Genomic DNA, 19,224 nt, shown 5'->3' with positions numbered 1-19,224 from the left:
TCTCACACACACTCTCTCTCTCTCTCTCTCACACACACACACACACACACACACACACACACACACACACACACACACACACACACACACACACACACACACACATTCTCCTGTATCCTTCATGCACCTGCGTTTCTCTAGGCCTTCACTCGACCATCTGTTGCAGGTCTTCGCTTAAAGCCACTGTAGTATCTACAGTAGACACTGTGAACGCAGTATTTTAAGTAAAATATGAAAGTTCATTTAATCTTCTAAGACTTCACAGTGTTTGATTACTTTTTACTTGTTATGCAAATCATCAATTAATAATGTCAAGCTACTACACAGTCGGCGTTTCCTCTCGTAGCTGGGAGTTTCATTGATTTTGTGGCCTCTGTGGCAAAAAGAATGACATATAACACCTGAGCAATGTAACGCAAAAGTCCATCATACTGAAGACCAGAGTCTGATTGAGAGACATCAAGAGGTGTGCAGTCTGAAAAGAAAAAAATGGACCTGCCAAATAAATACCTTAAATTGAAGACAACCTAAAGGGACAAAAATTAAAAACACATATTTTTCCTCTGTCCAGCAGTATTATTTATAGAGATGTACCGATAAAATTTTTCAGTTCCAATCTAATTCTTTTATCTGAATTTGGATATCTGCCGATACAGAAGCTACACTGATGTTTATTAGTAGTAATAAGATTGCATAAAGCTGAAAGTTTGTGTAGTTCGTGTAATGTAACTTGTGTAATGGTGTCCTTCAACCATTTGTGCTGTAGGATTCTGGATTGTGACTTTCACATGTGCAGCAGATGAGAGACAGCGCCAATTTACATAATTTTGAATGATGCATTGCTGAGAGTTTATTATTTTCCAAAATGCAAGTGTTACTGTTCGTGTTTGTAATGTGTTTGTTCAGAGTGTGGTGGTTTGTGGTGGTTTGTGATTGAGTTATTGTCATTTTTGTGCAGCTCACAAAACCAAATAATAATGCCATACCAACCATAATAATTTGGAACATGTTTCCCACAGATAACATCTAAATGTGGACTAGAAGTGAAAAGTGCTATTCAGCTCGCAGTTTGCGCTGCTTAGGTTTGTGTTTACAAATGGAAGGCATGTGGCGTTGTGTAACTAAAATCTGAAAGCAGATTGGTGTCATGAGACCAATATCCGCTGAACGTCTTTCCTCAATATCGGGACCTGATACCAATATTGGATCAAATTGTTCCCATCTCTGCTTATTTATCCATCTTGATAGTTTTGGTTTGAGTTGATGAGTTTTGGAGATATCAGCCGTTGAGTTGTCTGCCTTCTCTTGAATAGAATAGAACTAGATGGTAACCAGTCTGTGGTGCCAAAAAATACATCTGAAACTCAACGGCAGCGTGGTTACTTCAGACAATCCACAGGACTTGTTGTGAGCAGTTTCATTTATGAACTATTTTCTATCTACCAAACCACACCGGTGCAGTGATGCAGTTGGTGGGTTTAGTTTGATAAAACAAAACAGTTTCTAAATGAAATGGCTCACAGGGTTATTTTGAGCAATATTTTTTTGGTGCTTTGAGCACCACAAGCTGTGAGCCACCTTTTATTTGAGAACAGGCAGATATCTCCAAAACTCTACAACTCACACCAAAACTTTCTAGATGTATAAACAGTACTTCAGACAAGAAGAAATATGCATTTTTGATTTTAGTTTGAATTGTCCCTTTAACAGTGATACATCACATAACAAACAACATGCTGAAGAAGAACCATTGAAAACCAGCAACCCCTGCAGAAGTATCCCAACCAAGAAAGAAACATGTCTCTGATTATAGAGACAGGAGGACACGAGAAAAGATGGAAAACATCATAACACTGGAAAAATATCAGCTTTATATGTCCAGCAGGGTCAACTCACAAAGCTGATATTTTTACTTGTGTTTATGTGAAATGATTCAAATTTGTTTTGATTCTGTGCCATTTTGAGCTGTGTGAAGTCTAACCCATGACATTATTTATCTAAATGATTAAACCTAACATCCAATAACTGCAGCCATGAGCACGTTTCTCTACACGAAGTGCTGCTGGTCTGTATTGTTCTGGTGTTTGACACTAACATTTCCCTACATGTTACATTCATTTGGCAGCGGGACACTTCTAACAACTACTAAAAATCCCATTACCACCAGTAAAATGATTGATGCTAATTAGTCCTGTGTGACAGTATTTGAGCAAATTCAACATTAACAGACTTTAATGATAAATACAAAGCAACAGCGGCACATAACTGCTCACGTTTTGTCTGTGGTTTGACACTGGAAAGTTTAATTTAATGTTGAGCGAACTAAAATATTTCACTCCCTAAGTGCATGTGTATTAAGTGTGAAAAATGTAAAAACAATTGTCATGGGTAAACAATTGTCATATTCCCAGAGGAGGGTCATTGCTGTAGTCGAGCTTGGAGGAGATGAATATACGGCACAAACACTAAACTGGAACCAACTTCCAAGGCTTTGCCGTTTGAGAGTAGCTGTTTTGTTTGTTTTTTTTTCATGGGCAAAAGATATAGAATCTGAGTATTAGCAGATGATTCCTCAACTCCTACTCCCTCTTCCTCTGTTACAGTAACTTTGTTTAAAAGTTTGAATTACTACAGCCATATTTTTATGCATATTTTGCACAACCTTAACAAAGTATCTGCAAAAAACCAACACAGCTGTCTTTGCACTAAAGAAAATTTTTAAAAACTTCTGAACACGCATTAAGAATTTGTTAAAACTGAGCACCAACAAGCTACATATAAAAGTTTTAAATTCATTTAATGTTAAAAATATGAGTTTTTGGCAGAGTAAACATTACCAACAGAAGCCAGCCAGTTGTTTTATTTATCTATATGTTGTTCTTTTTGCCAGTAAACAAGACAGAAAGAAAAAATAGCGGGATTTTCTGCCCTGAAAAGATGTGCAAAGGGAAATAGCAAAGTAATATTTTATGTTTTTGATGTACTTATTCTGATGACTGATGAGTTACTGGATGTTGGGTGGTGACGAGTGTGAATTCTGATGCACTGCACCATATGTTATTTTCTATTTAAGGAAACACGGTACATTAGTTTGTGGTTACACTGCAGCTGAAAAGAAACAGCATTATAGGTGATGGTTTACTGTGAAACAATTACTGCTATTATACAAATAATAAAAATCCTTGTACACAAACATCCACAGAAGATGGCTGAACAGTTAGCGGTTAGCCGTTGACTTTATAAAATCTAAATAAACTCTTAGTGTGCACAGCCTTTGAGCTACTTGTTTTTAATCAGATCAAATTAAAAAGGGGCTTTTCAGTGGCACTTGTAGGACTTCTAAGTTTTTGTAAAATCATTAAAAGACAGTAGATCATAAAAATATACATTTGAATAACTGTTGGATCATATTTCTGTTATACTTAGATTTTACCTCACCTGGCTAACTCTTCTTCTAACACTGCTACGAATCTGAATCAGGGTACAAAGGAGCTGAATCTTGTTTTCAGTGTATTTATTTCTGACCCATTTTTCTTTACATTAAGCGAAATGCAACATCACTTATAGTCCATCAGCTGCTGAGCGACTGGATTCGTGGAACGGATCTGTGTAAACAAAACTGCATATGGGAATGGAGGCCTGTTCAAAGTCGACTGAAAAGACGACTAGTAATAATTTAAATGAAATAAAAGAGGAATTGTTACTAAACAAATAAATTATTATCAAAGATCAGGGACTTCAGGCACAGGACAACCTCCCATAACTATACATACAGTAACTAGAGTATTGTATACCTCTCTGTCTTTCTTTCTTGTGCTCTGTGTGCAAAATAATGTTTCCCTGTTGGTCTACAAATTCATGGCATTGTGATAATCACAAGCCATGCTCCTCAACTCAACCCAGGCTTTCATTGGCTGTTTATCTGCTTTTTTCTTGTTCTTTCGAAGACATGTTTATATAAAAACATTGAAAGTGGGTTAACTGGAAAGGCATCAAGGAGATTTTTTGAGCACAATTGCCTTTGCTTTAAACATAGAGAGGGGAAAAAAAAACTTTTGATATTCAGAGAGAGAATATAGCAGTGTGGAATGGCATTAATCATTTACAAAGTTTGATTGTTTTCCAGAGGAGAAGAAACATACACCAAGGCCCAGGATAGTTTGTTTTTGTTATATTTAAAAAGATAGCGCAGCTTATTTGGCCAAATTGGAAAGCCGTGGCTCCCATGCGATTAGTACAGCAGCGGTTTCATATTTCACAGCAGCCTCCTTCCCTCCTCCCGTTTCTGCCGCTCACTCATTCCCCTCCACTCACCGGCTCCTTGCTTCGCCGATCTCTCAGTACTTGCCCAGTGGCAATATACAACTGCTCATTCTTGCACAATGAGAAGAGGGAGAGAGAACAAAACAGGGTTCACACATGAAAGGGGACAATGATCCTTCTTGGCTGCCATGATAAAACAAAAAACCACTCTTTTAGGGAATAATTCTGCTTCATCAATTAAATATCAAACTAGTGGCTTCTCCAGAAAAGAGATGAAGCTATCACCTCTGTTCTCCGTGGGCTTCTTTTCCGATGAAGCTCCGAGATTCAGATGAAAAGACTGTGCTCACATATGCAGCTGATAGAAAACTGACACAAAGAAAAAAATAAATCACAAGGAATCTTAATTGACCTTGTTAACCTTCGCAGAGTTGTATTGATTACCTCACATTAGTCTTGTTATGTTGTAAATTCATCTGTGTAATTAGATGCGTATCCTTCGGAGACCTACGCCGCAGAAAAGACCCAGAGTTGCTTGTTTAATTGGTCCAAAAAAAGGAGCGGTGCTCCTCAAGGACAAAGGCTGAAACTCTTTTGATCCCATTACGGTGTGGAGTCTGAGCAACTCAAAAATAGAGATATTTAGTGAACAAAACATCATGAGTTCAGCAGTCCCACTGAAAACCATTACATTCTACTTATATAGGCCAGACTTATGGGAGCGAGTGTTTTATGCAGGAGCTGGAAACACACAGGGAGAGACTGTGTGCGAGTTAACACAAACACAGGCCGACTTTGAGGGACCGGGGCTCGTTAAGCCGTTTCAGGTTTTGATAAGCAGGAGACATGACGAGCTGTGAAAGGACCCTTCAAGTTTAAACATGTCCGGCTCGGCCTTATCACACAAAAACCTGTTAGCGCCACTTCTTGTCTCCAAACAGAGTGTCAGTCCTGCAGCGTTGTCACGATAGTGGAATCCTTTTAACTTCAATATAATACCTTCAAAAATATCAATATTCTATATTTTTTGGATTTGTATTAAAAAATAAATATAACAACTTTTTAAGTTTTTAGAAACACTTGTTCGTTTTCTCCTTAGATCAGGGCTTTAAAAATAACTCAATTATACCATTAAATAATCTTAAAATTAAATTAAGTTAATAGTGTTGTTGGACAGAAGAGAGAGCAACGAAACCCATCTCACCACGTCGGGCTAGTAAATCCAGTTACTGATTGGGCAAATGCTAAAAAAAAGTCCACGGGGTCAGTTGTCATCATATTTTTGATATGCAGGCATGTGTGTTGCTTTCTATCGATGACACACCGTGTCCTTGTTGAGATTATTTTACTTAAAGGAGCAGTACACAGCAACTGCACATCCAAAAATGAGTCCTGCAGTCCAAACAGCGAGTTGGAGCCATTGACAGTTTGTAAAATAGGTTGAAATCCTAATAAATATACAATCTATGGTTGTTTTCCTCCACCCCTCCTCTCCAGACTCAAGGAAGCTCAGGCAGGCTGCAGGGACACTGCAGCAGTGCGAGATGAGTGCAACATTGTGATTTGCCGGTAATAAGCAAGGACGAGTCCTACCCTGTAAGTTGATCAGCTGTTTATAACTGTCAGTTGTCTGTCAGTGTGAAGTTCAGCCTGTTATCCTGAAAACAAATCTGAAAATACAGACTTGCTGCCGGTCAGAGTCCATTAACATATTGCTCAATTTAACCGTTACAAAGATTATTATTAATCTAACTAATTCAGCATTAATTTGAATTGGGCAAACTAATACAGATATTCCAGCCCAGAAGAGAAATTTCAAAGGAGAACATGCTGGATCTAGAGTATTTAAAGTTAGCTTAGCTTCCTTCATTTCTGATGGCTTGGTCATTTTATAATTATTATTACTTACAGTAAATATATTACAGATTTCCCCTTTAAATAAAGATCGCACATGACAAATATTGTACAAGGGCAAGTAAAAGCAAAAGCAAAAACTAAAAAAGTAACAAAAATTCGAAATATTCAGAATCGATGTATCGATAATCAATATTTCTGACAACATTACTACCTTGTGTATCTTAATCTTCTTCCTGCTCCGTTGTTTATTTATATCGTCCATTTCAGCCACAATACTTTGTCGATTTCTCCAAGTTTCTGCCTGTCTGCCCTATTTTCTTTCTGTCTGTTTTTCTGCCATCTTTGTCTCCTCCTCTTGCCTCTGTGTCAATTTCATTTTACTTCTCATTATTCCTCCCTCTTTGTCTCCACTTCTTTCCCATTAAACAATTCATCTTTGGCGTCTCTCGTTCTACTTTTAACTTCTTCAGCCGACTGTTATCACCTCCTCTTCTTCTTTTCTGCAGTATCCTTCCTGATGCAACACACTAGCGCAGCAGCCTACCTGTCCCTCTCCCTTCCTCTCTCTACCTCTACTCTCAGCTGTCTTGCCTCTGATAAGGGGGAATATGAGATCTATACCTACCACACTCAGGTTGACTGGCGTGAAGGGCTTTGGCACAGGCAGATCATAGAGAGAATTCAGCATGTCATTCAAGTCATTTTCCTGGGGGAGAGAAACAAACAACAAAAGAAAAAAAAGACATAAAAACATAGGACACATGAATTTTATTTACTAGGTTTTTTTTGTTGTTGTTGATGTCACTGAGTAATGTGTCAATCTTAACAACAGTGCTGGGACAGGCGCTGCTGCAGACCAGAGGGCAATCCTGCAGCGAGGCCTGAAGGGCTCCAAAACATCCGACTGACATATGTTTAACGAGCAATGGTGAGGTTAAAAAGACGGCTGAGCGTAGGGCTGCAGACGCTTATTATCCAGCGGCGTTGATTTACGACCGTGAGCGGGCTGTCAGTAATTAAGCAGGGGTCCCCGCTCCAAAGACAGGGGCTTTAAGAAGCCGTCGGAGAGCGAGCTTGACCACAGAACAGGCCCCGAGATTACTCTTGCAGCATTTATGAGCTCCAGGACAAGACTGCTATTTACACTCTCGGGCCTCTGATGGGGACAACAGTTTGCAACTTGTACTTAAACTAAACTTACTAATGTGAACACAGAGGTTGGGCATTGTTGTTTGTTTTTTCCACTCTTTTTCTACTTGCCCTCTCAGGGAACTTTGTTTTGGTTTTGGCTACGAGCCGTTGCTTGTTTGAGGAAATGTGAGTGTGTGTGTGTGTGTGTGTGTATATGTGTGTGTGCGTGCGCGTGTGTGTGTGTGTGTGTGTGAGCAAGCCAGGGAGAAAAAGAAACTCGAGAGGAATGGGCGGCAATATACAGTAAGAGAAGGAGAAGGGTGGGAGGGAGGGGTGGGTGTTAGGGTGTGTGCAATCGAACAGCCTCCTGTCATGAGAGGCTCAATGCTCACACGCATGGTCAGCAACACGGCCTGGGGAAACAGTTCATTTACCCCTCGCCTTAAACCCTCATCGCTCTTCTGTCTTCCCTCGTCTGTCAACATCTCCCTCTCGCCTGGAACGGACAGCGGGGTAAATAGAAACCAAATCATGCACACTAACACTTCAGTCACCCAGGATTTCCAGCAATCTTTCTGTCTCTCTCCTCCTCACACACAAACTGTCCTCTCCTACTCGTCTGTCTCTCTCTCTCTATATTAGACTGTCCTGCATTTCAGTAGCGGGAAAGTGCGCGTGTACGTTGAATGTTTATGTGACGTGTTTGTGATTGTCTACTTTAGTGAGGCTCTCTGTCCTGATCATTGCTCTCTAAGGGTCCTGGAAGAAGAAAAGGCAGTGACTACATGACAATTGAAAGCGGTCCCAAAGCTCTCGGCATCTCTCCCTTGCTCTGCCTCCCCTCCCTTCCTTCTTCCTCTCTCTTCAGTCAAAACATGGGAACATCACCTACACCCTCTGCGCTAGACGCTGCACATCTCCCCAGTTTGTTGCATATTTTACATTTCCCTCCCTTTGCTAGTACAATGCAGCGAATAGTCAGGGGAAAAGACTTTTGTGAAGCACGAACATTCGTGTGTATGTACGTGTGTGTGTGTGTGTGTGTGTGTGTGTGTTTGTGTGTGGTTTCTTCTTTTTTTTTCTTAACGATTTGTTTTCCAGTAAATCATCAGGAATAACTTCCAGTGTCAGATCAGCGTTTGGTCTGTGAAATGTCAACATTGTTGCCGCTAACAACAGGAGCCAAGTCGAGCCCAAGACGGCGAACAAAACTTGCACACAAAAGACAACATGCAGCACGGAGAAGAAGAAGAAGAAGAACAGAATGGAGGAAAATATCTTACCACAGTGCACTTTCAAAAACACTAAACTGTGTGCTTGTTTCTCAGTCAAATCAAACCACCATATCTTATTTTTCATGTATTGTACTTACAGCACGGCACCGTATACTTATAAACAGTTGATTCATCCAAAAGAGGTGATTACCTGTTGTTTTGTTAGGTAGTCTGCCAGAGTATTGAGCAACTTGTAGTAGATTTCAAACCAGGGTAGATAACTGCAACAGTAAGAGAGAAAAACATATTAATGGAAAAGTTTTAATGGTAACACTTTTAAACAATATTAATACATACTTGTTTATACTTATTTTACTGTGAACAAAAATTCAAATGTGTATATAAGCTTTATAAACCATTTATTAAGCCATTATGAAGTTGTATGAACATCAGCAACTTTATAATGACCAATTTTTAATTACTTACAAAGCATTATAAACATCAGAACATACTGTTTATTAACCATTTAGAAAGCTTTATAAACATCAGTTGCAGCTTTATAAGCTTGGCAGCTTGATCAGCTGCTTCAAATAATAACTCTTCTAGTGTCAGTTCTGCACATGCAGCGCTCCATGGTCTAGTTAGCCATGTCTGGGTAGACTTTTAAAATACAGACACAGACAGAACTTGGGTAGATTTAGGAAACAAAACTACTTCCTTAGATTTAGGGGGAAAAAACAACTTGGATACAATCAGGTAAAGATCATGCTTTGGGTTTAAATAACTGTTTATGTTCAGTACATGTACATAATGTAGCATCAGACGCAGGTATTATAATCAGTTGCATGTATAATAGCTCTATAACAGGATCCAAATAATGTTTATAGATGATTTACAAACTAATTGTTAACAAAGCGTTACAAATATCTGGTCCATCTCTCTATGTAAGGATTTCTTTAAGATGAATTAACTATGAATTTAACATTAAGATTGTTGTAAAAATGTTAGTTTTAATTTATTTTATCATCATCTACAATAACAGTTGCTGAGTTTAAAAGGACGTCAAATGTAGTTTAATTCAGTGTCCTGACAACTTTTTTTCTTTCCCCGTCACTTAATGTCTATAAATACTTTCACCATCTGCTGGACGGTAAAAATTTAAAGAGCACTGAGTTTGTTATTTATAGTCTTATAATATTACTGTGTGGGTCTGCTGGTTATTGTAGTGACCTACTGCTTAAAGATCAAGTGCATACAGGACATTGATAATGGATTGTGTTCCTGGCTGCAGCTCCTCCAAACCACAGACTCATTGATATGCTGGAAAAAAGAAAAAGTAAATGCTATCTAGTCCTTATTATGACATTCTTCGTACCCCGAGCCCTCCACATGCTACGCATTCCTGACATGTCTGCTCTTTAAGCCAATAGGAAGGTAAGGTAGAAGAAGAAAAAAACAATGGATTTTAGATTTTTTAACAAAGAACCACCACAGCTTTCATGTGATGCGGAGGGATGCTATGGTTTACAAGCATGCTGCTCACAGATGCACAGGCTTAACAAAAATGCAGCCCCAAGATGCCTCCTGCCTCCCCCCCCTTTCTCCACCTCCTCCTTCTGCCCCCTCTCTGTGCTTCTTTTTATGCCCTTCACATTAAAAAAAAAATCTTATGCCTTATGCAATTAATGTAAAATAAATAAATTCATTAACAGGCACACACACAGAGTAATTTATACTGCAGTGTTTGTGTTAAAGCTAATCACTAAGTACACCCACCATAAGCTAAAAGCATCTGCAGCATGGCTTTCTTTACAAAGTTGACATTTTCTTGGCCAAGTCGACTTGCTTTCTGGGTGGAAGATGGCCAACATTTTTCTTTTGGCATAAAAGCTGCGAGGACTCAGTTCATTTAATGTTATGCAATCAAATAATAAAAACATGGTGTCCTATCAAGGTATTGAATTTTTATTTAGTTTTGGGGTTTTAACATGCAGTTTTGAACGCTGCATGAATAATGATTCTCGATAAGGACTTCTTAGCATTGCAATGAAATAAACAGAAACTCCCATTAATGCTTCATTAACTTGACTGGACGCAGGGGTTGAAAAATAAATTAGTGGCCAAATGAGCCAATCAATCAAAAAAATGGATTCTTATTTGGTCTCCAAATTCAGCAAGTGAACGAGTGATACAGAAAAGTCGTTAAGATAATAATTAAATTCAAATTAAAAATCTGACAAAGAGTTTTAAATATGCGGTTTCTTAGTTATATAATAAAAAGGGATAAATAAATCAGTGAAGCTTTGATAGTGTGTGACTTTATATGTCAGTGAAGTCCTGCTCAGGCAGTTGGCTGGAGACTGAGGAGCTTCCAGGCCATGGGTCACTGGCTGCTCTGTAGACTGGAATTAACAGACAACAAGAAAACAATAAAGTGAACCTAATGCAAATTTTCATATCGCTAAATCCGCAAGGGGCCAATGACAGGCCGGGTTCCCGGAGAAGTGCAGCCAAGCGCACCAATCGGAGAGGTTGAGTGACCATTAGTCTGAAACAATCAGCCTCTTAGCATGCCAATATTTTGACGTCTGTGCGAAGATTTACAGCAATCAGGTCAGAAACTGAATCAAACACGCGTATGTTAATTCACATGCTGACCGGATATCAACCTGAAGACCTATTTCTGCCAACATACAAGCCAAATATATGCATATATGGGGTCAGTTTACGTTTAAGCATTGCACAGAAAGTTCAGCCTGATATAATGACTGAGTGGGGGAGAACAAAGCCTCTGTATTATCTGCCTTCTGTTTAAAAAGCCAGGCTTCTGGACATTAATCCTTCATTTTTCACAGTTGAAGGGGATGTAAATAGGACTCTCGCTGTCAGAGCAGCCGTCAGGCCTCACAGATCTCACAGTCATTACACTCCAACACCAAGGTGCTGTAAATCCTTTGTTTTAGAGGAAAACGCATGATCGCCGGTGAAGGCAGCCAACCACAAATTATCAATATTCTTCTAACATCTTCCTACAATAGGTAATGTTTTTTTTATTTAAATGCAAGAGGATGAATATAACTTAAAGATGCATTGTTTTGTTCTACTTATTTCCCCCCACCAACCCCCCCGCTCTGCGTCTCTCTGTTGATGCAAAGTTAAAGTTTGGAAAGCTTAGAGAGATACTCCTACTCGTCACAGTTCATTGCTCAGATCTGTTTGTGCTTCGCAAATCCTCCGATAGAGAGAGAGGCATCCATCACCAGAGTGCTCAGTGCGTGGGGGCCCCGCAATCTCTCCTGCCATTTTAAACACATGTCTTCTCAAAGTGCCATGTACTCAGAGATTGAACCGGTTAATCTGCGGCCCACTCACAGCCCGTCGTGCTCTCCATCCTAGACTCAGACCACCTAACAGAAGGGAAATATCTAACAGGAGACAGGGCCATGGAAGAAGTGCCTTTGGAACTTACAATTATGTTATTATGGAGAGGATCACACACAGACATAAATGTGACTGAAATGTGAAGAAAAATATCGAGACTGAAATAAAACAGACCATTTACAAAATCTGCAAAAATCGTGGACGCCTACACTTTATCTACACGTGTCAGTAATTTACAGCTGCAACAATTCATCGAATAATCTATCAGCTGTCGGCTAGAAAATTAATCGCCGACCATTTTGACAACTGATTAATTTGTGTAGTTTTTTAAAGGTAATATTCCTGCTTCTTAACAGTGAACATTTTCTGGTTACTTTACTGAATATCTTTGGTTTTAAGATGAACATGACATTTGAGGATGTCACCTCGGGTTTGATCAATATTTTTCACCATCTTCTGACAACTTATACACCAAACAACTAATCTGCAACTATTTGGATAATCAATTAATCGATTTGAGTAATTTTTATGGGTAAAAAAGCCAAATTTTTCTGGTTCCTCTATGACAATAAACTAATAATATTTGGATTGTGGACAAAACAAGACATTTGAGGACCTCATATATGGCTGATTGACATTTTTCACCATTTTCTCACATTATATAAACCAAATAACTGATCTATTAAATATTATTGACAGATTAATCATCAATGAAAATAACCATTAGCTGCAGCTCTACAGTAGTTACAGTGTTTGATTAGCTCTTCATATTGGAGCACTTATATCAGCCCCTTTTTGCAGCCATAAACTACCTGTTGGGTGCAAAGCACGACACTTATTCCTGTTCCTTAGATGAGTCTTAAATCTCCTTTATTGCACAGGCTCCTGTAATCGTAAGTCATCTTACACTTTGTAGACGGCTCAGTGGAAGATTTCATTACACCTCTACTTTCTCAGGTTAAGGGTTAAGTACAGGGAAGGAAGCGTCCTCCGGCGACCCACTAAGTGACCACTAACTAGAGCAACGCAGTCCCGAAAATGTATCCTAAAGCCCCGGCCATTAAATAAAACTGAGGAAATCCACATTATTACTGACGTGTTCGACTGAAAATCCTTCAAATGTGAGAGACAGAGAATGACAGAAAATAAGGAATAACACTATAAAATAGAGCAAGTAATTATGTCTTATTTCTTTTTTTTTTCCTCTCAAAGTTTTGCCTGAAGGGCGCGTGGCCCTTTCGGCCACGGCTTCAGCAATAAGACTACAAAGGTCTGTCCACATAAAACTGTCCTGCTCATTAAGGCACTTCCTCCTGTAAGCAGAGGTGACAATTTTACGGTCCCAGCACTTCAACAATCACAGAGACGCAAACTGTTTTAATTACTTTTATTTTTATATCCATTGGAAATTATAGATTAAATGAAAATAAACTAGGGGCCTGGGCCTTCCTGCTTTAGACACATTTTAACTGATAATTATTTAACTCAGATTAATCTGTATTTTTTTTCTGTTTTTCTTTTTCGTTATTTTGTAACACAGAACTTCCTTAATCCTGTCTTGTATAACTGATGGTTGAATGAAAAACTTATTAAAGAATAATAAACAAAGAATGACCAAGGATGTTCAGCACAGGAACTTAATTTCCACATTTCTTCGACAAGACATCTAAAATGATTTTTTATGCTTTAAATAATTTTTCACTTATCTTCTCCCACCACTACTTAAGATAAGAAAAGGAAAAAAGATCAGGATAGAAAATAAAAAGAAAGAGAAACATAGCTGGGGGAGCACACAAACAATTTCAAATTAACAAAAAAAAACTTTCTATACGTTATTTTATTATAAATGAAGCAAGCCATGCAAACTACTCAGAATGCATAATGAATTTTATACATCATATGTCAAATGAATTAGCATGTCTAACTCAGCGAGAGGGACAGGGGAACCTCTGCTAATTGGCAGTGAAGCTTCATGCATAATTATGGGCCGAGCGTCTTTGCTGTCGCACTGTGGCAGTAGCCGAATAACGAGGAGAAAAGAGAGACAGAGAGAGAGACAGAGAGAGTAAGACAGAGGGAGGAAGAGAAAGAGAGAGAAAGGAAAAACAAAGGCCATGGAAGCTGGCCGGGAAGGGTGGGTGGTGTGGGGAGGAGGGACACCGTTCTTCACAGCAGCTCATCAGGGCAGCGACAAACCCACGACTGTCCATCAACAGCCACACACACACACGCACACACGCACACACACACACACACACACACACACACGTACAGAGGCGAGAGCAGCACTTACAGGAGAGCTAACAGAGAAAAAGAAAAGCCTTTGTGCTCCTTTTCCAGTTTGTTGTTTGCTAAACTGCTTGATGCATTAATTAAACCTGGATTTATTTTGTGCATTTTCCTCAGTTTTTTTTTGTAAAGTGCACCAGCCTGTCCACTGAGATTAGCACTGGAGTGCTCCTTCTTTGTAATGGTAAGGTAATTACATCTGTAAAAACATTGTGTCAACATGCAATTACATGGGAATTAAATGATAATAGCCTTTGTTGGAGAGTAATTATGCAAGGGAAATTCAATCTTCCTGGGTTTGGAGTCCTCATTTATGTACGCGGTGATAGGATAAATCCACCTATGAAATATCAAAAAACTGCTAAACTTTTGGATAATTATAGGCACATCACTAACATATTTGTGTGGGCAGATGAGAATATAAATTTGTTATTCTGGCATAGTGCAGCTCAGTGTGAAGTGTGAGAATGAATGGAAATGCTGTCTCAAAAAAATCTGTGTTCACTTCTAAGATCTGGTAAATTAATTTTTTTTTTCATCACACTTGAGAAATAAATGCAGATATAAAAAAACAGTTCTGAGACTGATCCATAGATAATTTGGAAAAGGGCAGAACAGACCAAGTCTTGCTTATTTGAAGGAGTAAATAAAGACACTGGTTTTTGAACGAGGCTTTTTCTCTTGATTCTGACTTTTATTATGTTTGGATTTGTGAAGTGCAGCATAACTTTTAGTTTCTCTTTTGACATTAGTTTAATTTATGGAAGCTGGATATGTTTATTATTCTAAAAATCACAGAGTGGATGATAGCCAGTGTTAAAGGCTGCAGCAAGATTCAGTTCATTAGGACAACACGATTTTAAATGAAGAATACAAAAGAAACATTTAGACTAATAATTTAACAAAAAGCAGATCTCTGAGCTGTGTGTGTGTGTGTGTGTGTGTGTGTGTGTGTGTGTGTGTGTGTGTGTGTGTGTGTGTGTATGTGTGTGTGTTACCTGAGCAGACATATGCAGACCCGGCAGCCTTGAGTGAGTCGACAGAAACCAAACCTCTGTTTGCTGTCAATGTCCGTCAGCACAAAGGTGAAGTTCTGCCCCACCTGATTGTGGGAAACCCTGAGTGCAAACATGAGGGAGACACACACACGCTCACAAAAGGCCAAAAACACATAATGAATTAACAATCAGCTGAATACAATGGGGTGCAGTAAATCTGAGAAATCTTGTAACTTTAAAACACAAAAAAACAAAACAGAACTTGGTCTAGCTGGATCAGAAACAGATAAAATCTCACCATGAGCTAAATCTCTAGTCAAGGTCCAAATCTGATGTCACATATTTCCGCTGCTTGAAAAACTATAAAAAGCTTTTCTAACCCCAAGGTAAATTTCACAGAAGCTCTGTACATCCCTGCACCACTAGATGGCAGCAGCTCAGCTTCAGTAAAAGACTGTGCGGCCCCCCCTCCTCCCCCCTCCATCCTCTCTCCCCTCTCTCTCTCTCGCTCTGTCTTTACAATGGGAATTTGAACATGTCATTTTCCAGGCTGAAAATAAGAGGCCGCTACTTTTCAGAGAGCTGCCGGCCTGATCGGACCTATATTATGTAGAAGAGGACACACTTCCTTAGGACACACATAGACTCATAAACATGCTACTGTGCACGACACATCGAGTGGGTAGGTCACTGGTGACCTCATCAGCATCATCCTTAATGGAAGTTGTTGTTTTCATTATCATCGTAATTATCGGCGTGGCCTCACCATCGCAGCATTTACATTTTTGGGGGATATTTTTCAAACAGCCGTGTTCTTTGCAGGTACAGTCAGAACAGGATGTAAACAGCACAATGTCAGGTTTGTTCGGGTTTAAGACCAGAGAGGTTATGTGCAGTCATTACTGCATCATTACACTTCGATACTTAATAAATCATCCTCTGACTGTAACCTGGGAATGGCAGTAATTTCACCATAACAAACAAAAATCACATCATCTCATTTCCTTTTTCAAATGCATGTGGTTCAGGAGGTGGGAGGAGGGCGCCGTGTGCATACAGTGTTTGTGTGTGTGTTTATGTTTAGCATGTGAAGCAGAGTCGATCTGTTTGTTAAGATGATATTACCATGATTGCAATGCTAATTTTCGTTACTACATTAAGGTAATTCCCACTGTGTTACCGATAAGCTAAAGCATTAAGCACTATTTATTATTTTATATGTATAAAAATCGATACAGCAATTAAAATGTAAATTCAGGAATTGAAACAATAAGAATCAGATACTTAGAAGAACTGATATTTTGAGTTGCCGGCCTGATTGGACCAATATTATACAGAAGAGGACGCACTTCCTTTGACTCTGGACCCTTTACACACTAGAGCTGCAATGAAAACGATTAATCAATTATGAATCAGTTGTTAAAATAATTGACAACTATTTTGAAAATTGATTAATTGATTTGAGGGGAAAAAAGTCAAAATTCTGTGATTCCAGCTTCTTAAATATGAATATTTTCTGGTTTCTTTTAGTCCTCTCTGAAAGTAAACTGAATATCTTTGGTCAAGACATCCGAGGACGTCATCTTGGGCTTTACAACTAATCGATTAATCAAGAGAATAATCAGCAGATTAATCGATAACAAAAATAATCTTTACTTTCATCCTGGTTAGCACGTAATGACCATTTCCACTGTGTTACCACTGAGCTAACGGCCTTAACATGATTTATTTATATATAGAAAATTTGATTCAGCAATCAAAATATCAATTCAAGAATTGAAACAAAAAGAATAACAATACTTAAGAGAATGGATTTCTCTGAGCTGCCAGCCTGATCTGGGATCTGAATGATGTAGTCGAGGACAGACTTCCTCAGACTCAGGACTCATTCACACTACAGCCACAACAATTAATGGATTATGAATCGATGATTAAACTAACCTCCAACTATTTTGATAGAAAATTAATCAGTTTGAGTAATTTTTTAAGAAATTCTCGGATTTCTCTGATCTCATTTTTGACACTTTTTCTCTTTAAAAAAAAAAAAATCCTCAAAACAATTAATCGATCATCAAAATAAGTGAGTGATTTAACAGTCGATTAATCATCAGTTAATCACCGAAGATCCCAACGTCAAAAGTTTTCTGGTTATTTACCGCTTTAAGACAGTAAACTGAATATTTTTGTGTTCTGGACAAAGTAAGACATTTGAGGGCACCGATCCACATTTATAGACCAAACATCTAATGGATGAATCAAGAAAATAATTGACAAAATAAGTGAAAATTATCGTTAGTTGCAGCACACATGCTATAAACATGCTACTGTGCACGTGACGTCAAGCGAGCACGTCACCGATGACCTCATTACACCATGACACTTAATAAAGCATCATGTGACTGTAACATAGGAATGATAGTAATTTCAGCGTAACACAAGAGTGTGAGGTACACATCATTTTCATTTCCTTTTTCAAATGCATGTGTGTATGTAGCTGGGAGGAGGGCTGTGTGTGTGTGTGTGTGTGTGTGTGTGTGTGTGTGTGTGTGTGTGTGTGTGTGTGTGTGTGTGCGCACGCACGCACGCATGTGACGGAGGTGAAAGTGAGCTGCAGTGCTAAAAAACAGGGAAGCAGAGAGGAATCGTACCTTTCCACGTCAAAGGGAAAGCAGAACTTTGGTATCGTCTGAAGGACCTCCTGAGAAACCAGAACAGAGAGAGAGACACACACACACGCCTTTTTTTAGAAAAACACACATCACAGGGAAAACAAATAAGAGCCGTGTATTTCATTTCAATACAATAAAAATCTCATGGGCTTCCTCTAAGTGGGTGCTATCAACTGGCTGAACAAAATGAGGATTAATGTTAAACGCTGCTGATAGCAATCTGACAAAGTCTTCACATCCCAAACACTGCAGCCTAAATGCTCTTAATCCAAATGAATGGGCAATATAAACCACTTCATTTGGCAGAACAGAGTGGAAAGGTTCCCTTTTTTTTCCAAGGATAGGGAGGGATCCTCGATCCACAGCTTGAATAATTAGCAGTTAATAAGTTCATCGATTATCGGGTGCCAAAGGGAGATGAAAAAGATGAAGAAGGAAGAGAGAGAAAGAAAGAGGGAGAACGAAGGAGAGGGGGACACACAACACCAAGGCTATGGTGGCAGATTGTAGTGACAATGGGCTAAGCAGCTCTGAGGGGTTAAGAGGTAGGAGGGGGGTACAAGCCTTCAGGGCTTTACCTCCCAACACCTCCCTTGTGGGTTGAGGGGAGTGTGGGGAGGAGGGCGAGGGTCTGCATGCTCTTGAAGAGAGGTGGGAGGGGAGGGTGGGGGGGGGGGGGGGCACCTTTCCACCAGCAGCATATGGATTTAGACAGGGAGCAGGAACAGAGCGGAGCACCATATGGGTGAGCCACTCCAGACCAGCCACACAGCCACCGAGTCCCGGGTCCCCGCTCTGTCTGTCTGTTTGTCTGTCTGTCTGTCTGTCTGTCTGTCTGTCTGTCTGTCTCCCCCTCGTCTCTCTCTGGCTGCTAACCTGGCCCAGAGTCGGCGCCAGGCACCAGGCACCAGGCACCAGGTCCCTTTTCTGCCGTCTGTCTTTCAGTTACCTCTCTCTCTCAGTCCTGGCCAGGCTCTGCCAACCTCACAGACTAATCCCGGGGACTGGGTGGCTGTCTGCTCCGCTCTGGCCTCTCTTTCGTTCTCTTGGTTTGTCTGCCAAGCTCGGCCACTGAGCCCAAGGTCTGTCTCTTCTTTCCGATAGGAGACCTCCGAGCTGTGTAGCTATGTTTACATGGACAACATTTCCACAATCCTCTTAAAAAACATTCTGATTAGAAACTTAACTGTTTGCAAGGATGCAGGGATTAATCTATAATCAGTTTAATGATAAACTGCAATAACATTCCTAGTGATTAGTTTTATTTTTTCAGATTTTAAAGGAGCTAAATGCAACATTCAGCCTCATTAGATGTCGGCAAACAGCTACTTGCAATGCAAACATAAAGTGAAGTGACACCTTCATGAGCTGAGAATGACGTCACAGTCCTTGTGGTAGTGTTGTTATTCAGTCTTCTCTGTT

General features: G+C 39.5%; 1 protein-coding gene across 1 annotated transcript in view; it reads right to left on the bottom strand.

Annotated features, from left to right (window-relative positions):
* Positions 1 to 19,224, bottom strand: part of dennd1b (DENN/MADD domain containing 1B) — a 156,380-nt gene that overhangs the window by 77,990 nt on the left and 59,166 nt on the right. The window contains exons 4-8 of the mRNA XM_084723793.1: positions 17,782 to 17,831; positions 15,134 to 15,253; positions 8,677 to 8,746; positions 6,746 to 6,826; positions 4,315 to 4,374 (exon numbers count right to left, since the gene is read on the bottom strand). Coding sequence (XP_084579919.1) covers positions 4,315 to 4,374; positions 6,746 to 6,826; positions 8,677 to 8,746; positions 15,134 to 15,253; positions 17,782 to 17,831 — 381 coding nt within the window. The remainder of the gene's footprint in view (positions 1 to 4,314; positions 4,375 to 6,745; positions 6,827 to 8,676; positions 8,747 to 15,133; positions 15,254 to 17,781; positions 17,832 to 19,224) is intronic.

This window comes from Lutjanus erythropterus, chromosome 7, assembly GCF_056507025.1.
Source record: "Lutjanus erythropterus isolate fLutEry1 chromosome 7, fLutEry1.hap2, whole genome shotgun sequence".
NCBI lineage: Eukaryota > Metazoa > Chordata > Actinopteri > Lutjaniformes > Lutjanidae > Lutjanus > Lutjanus erythropterus.
This window is presented reverse-complemented; position numbering and strand designations above follow the sequence as displayed.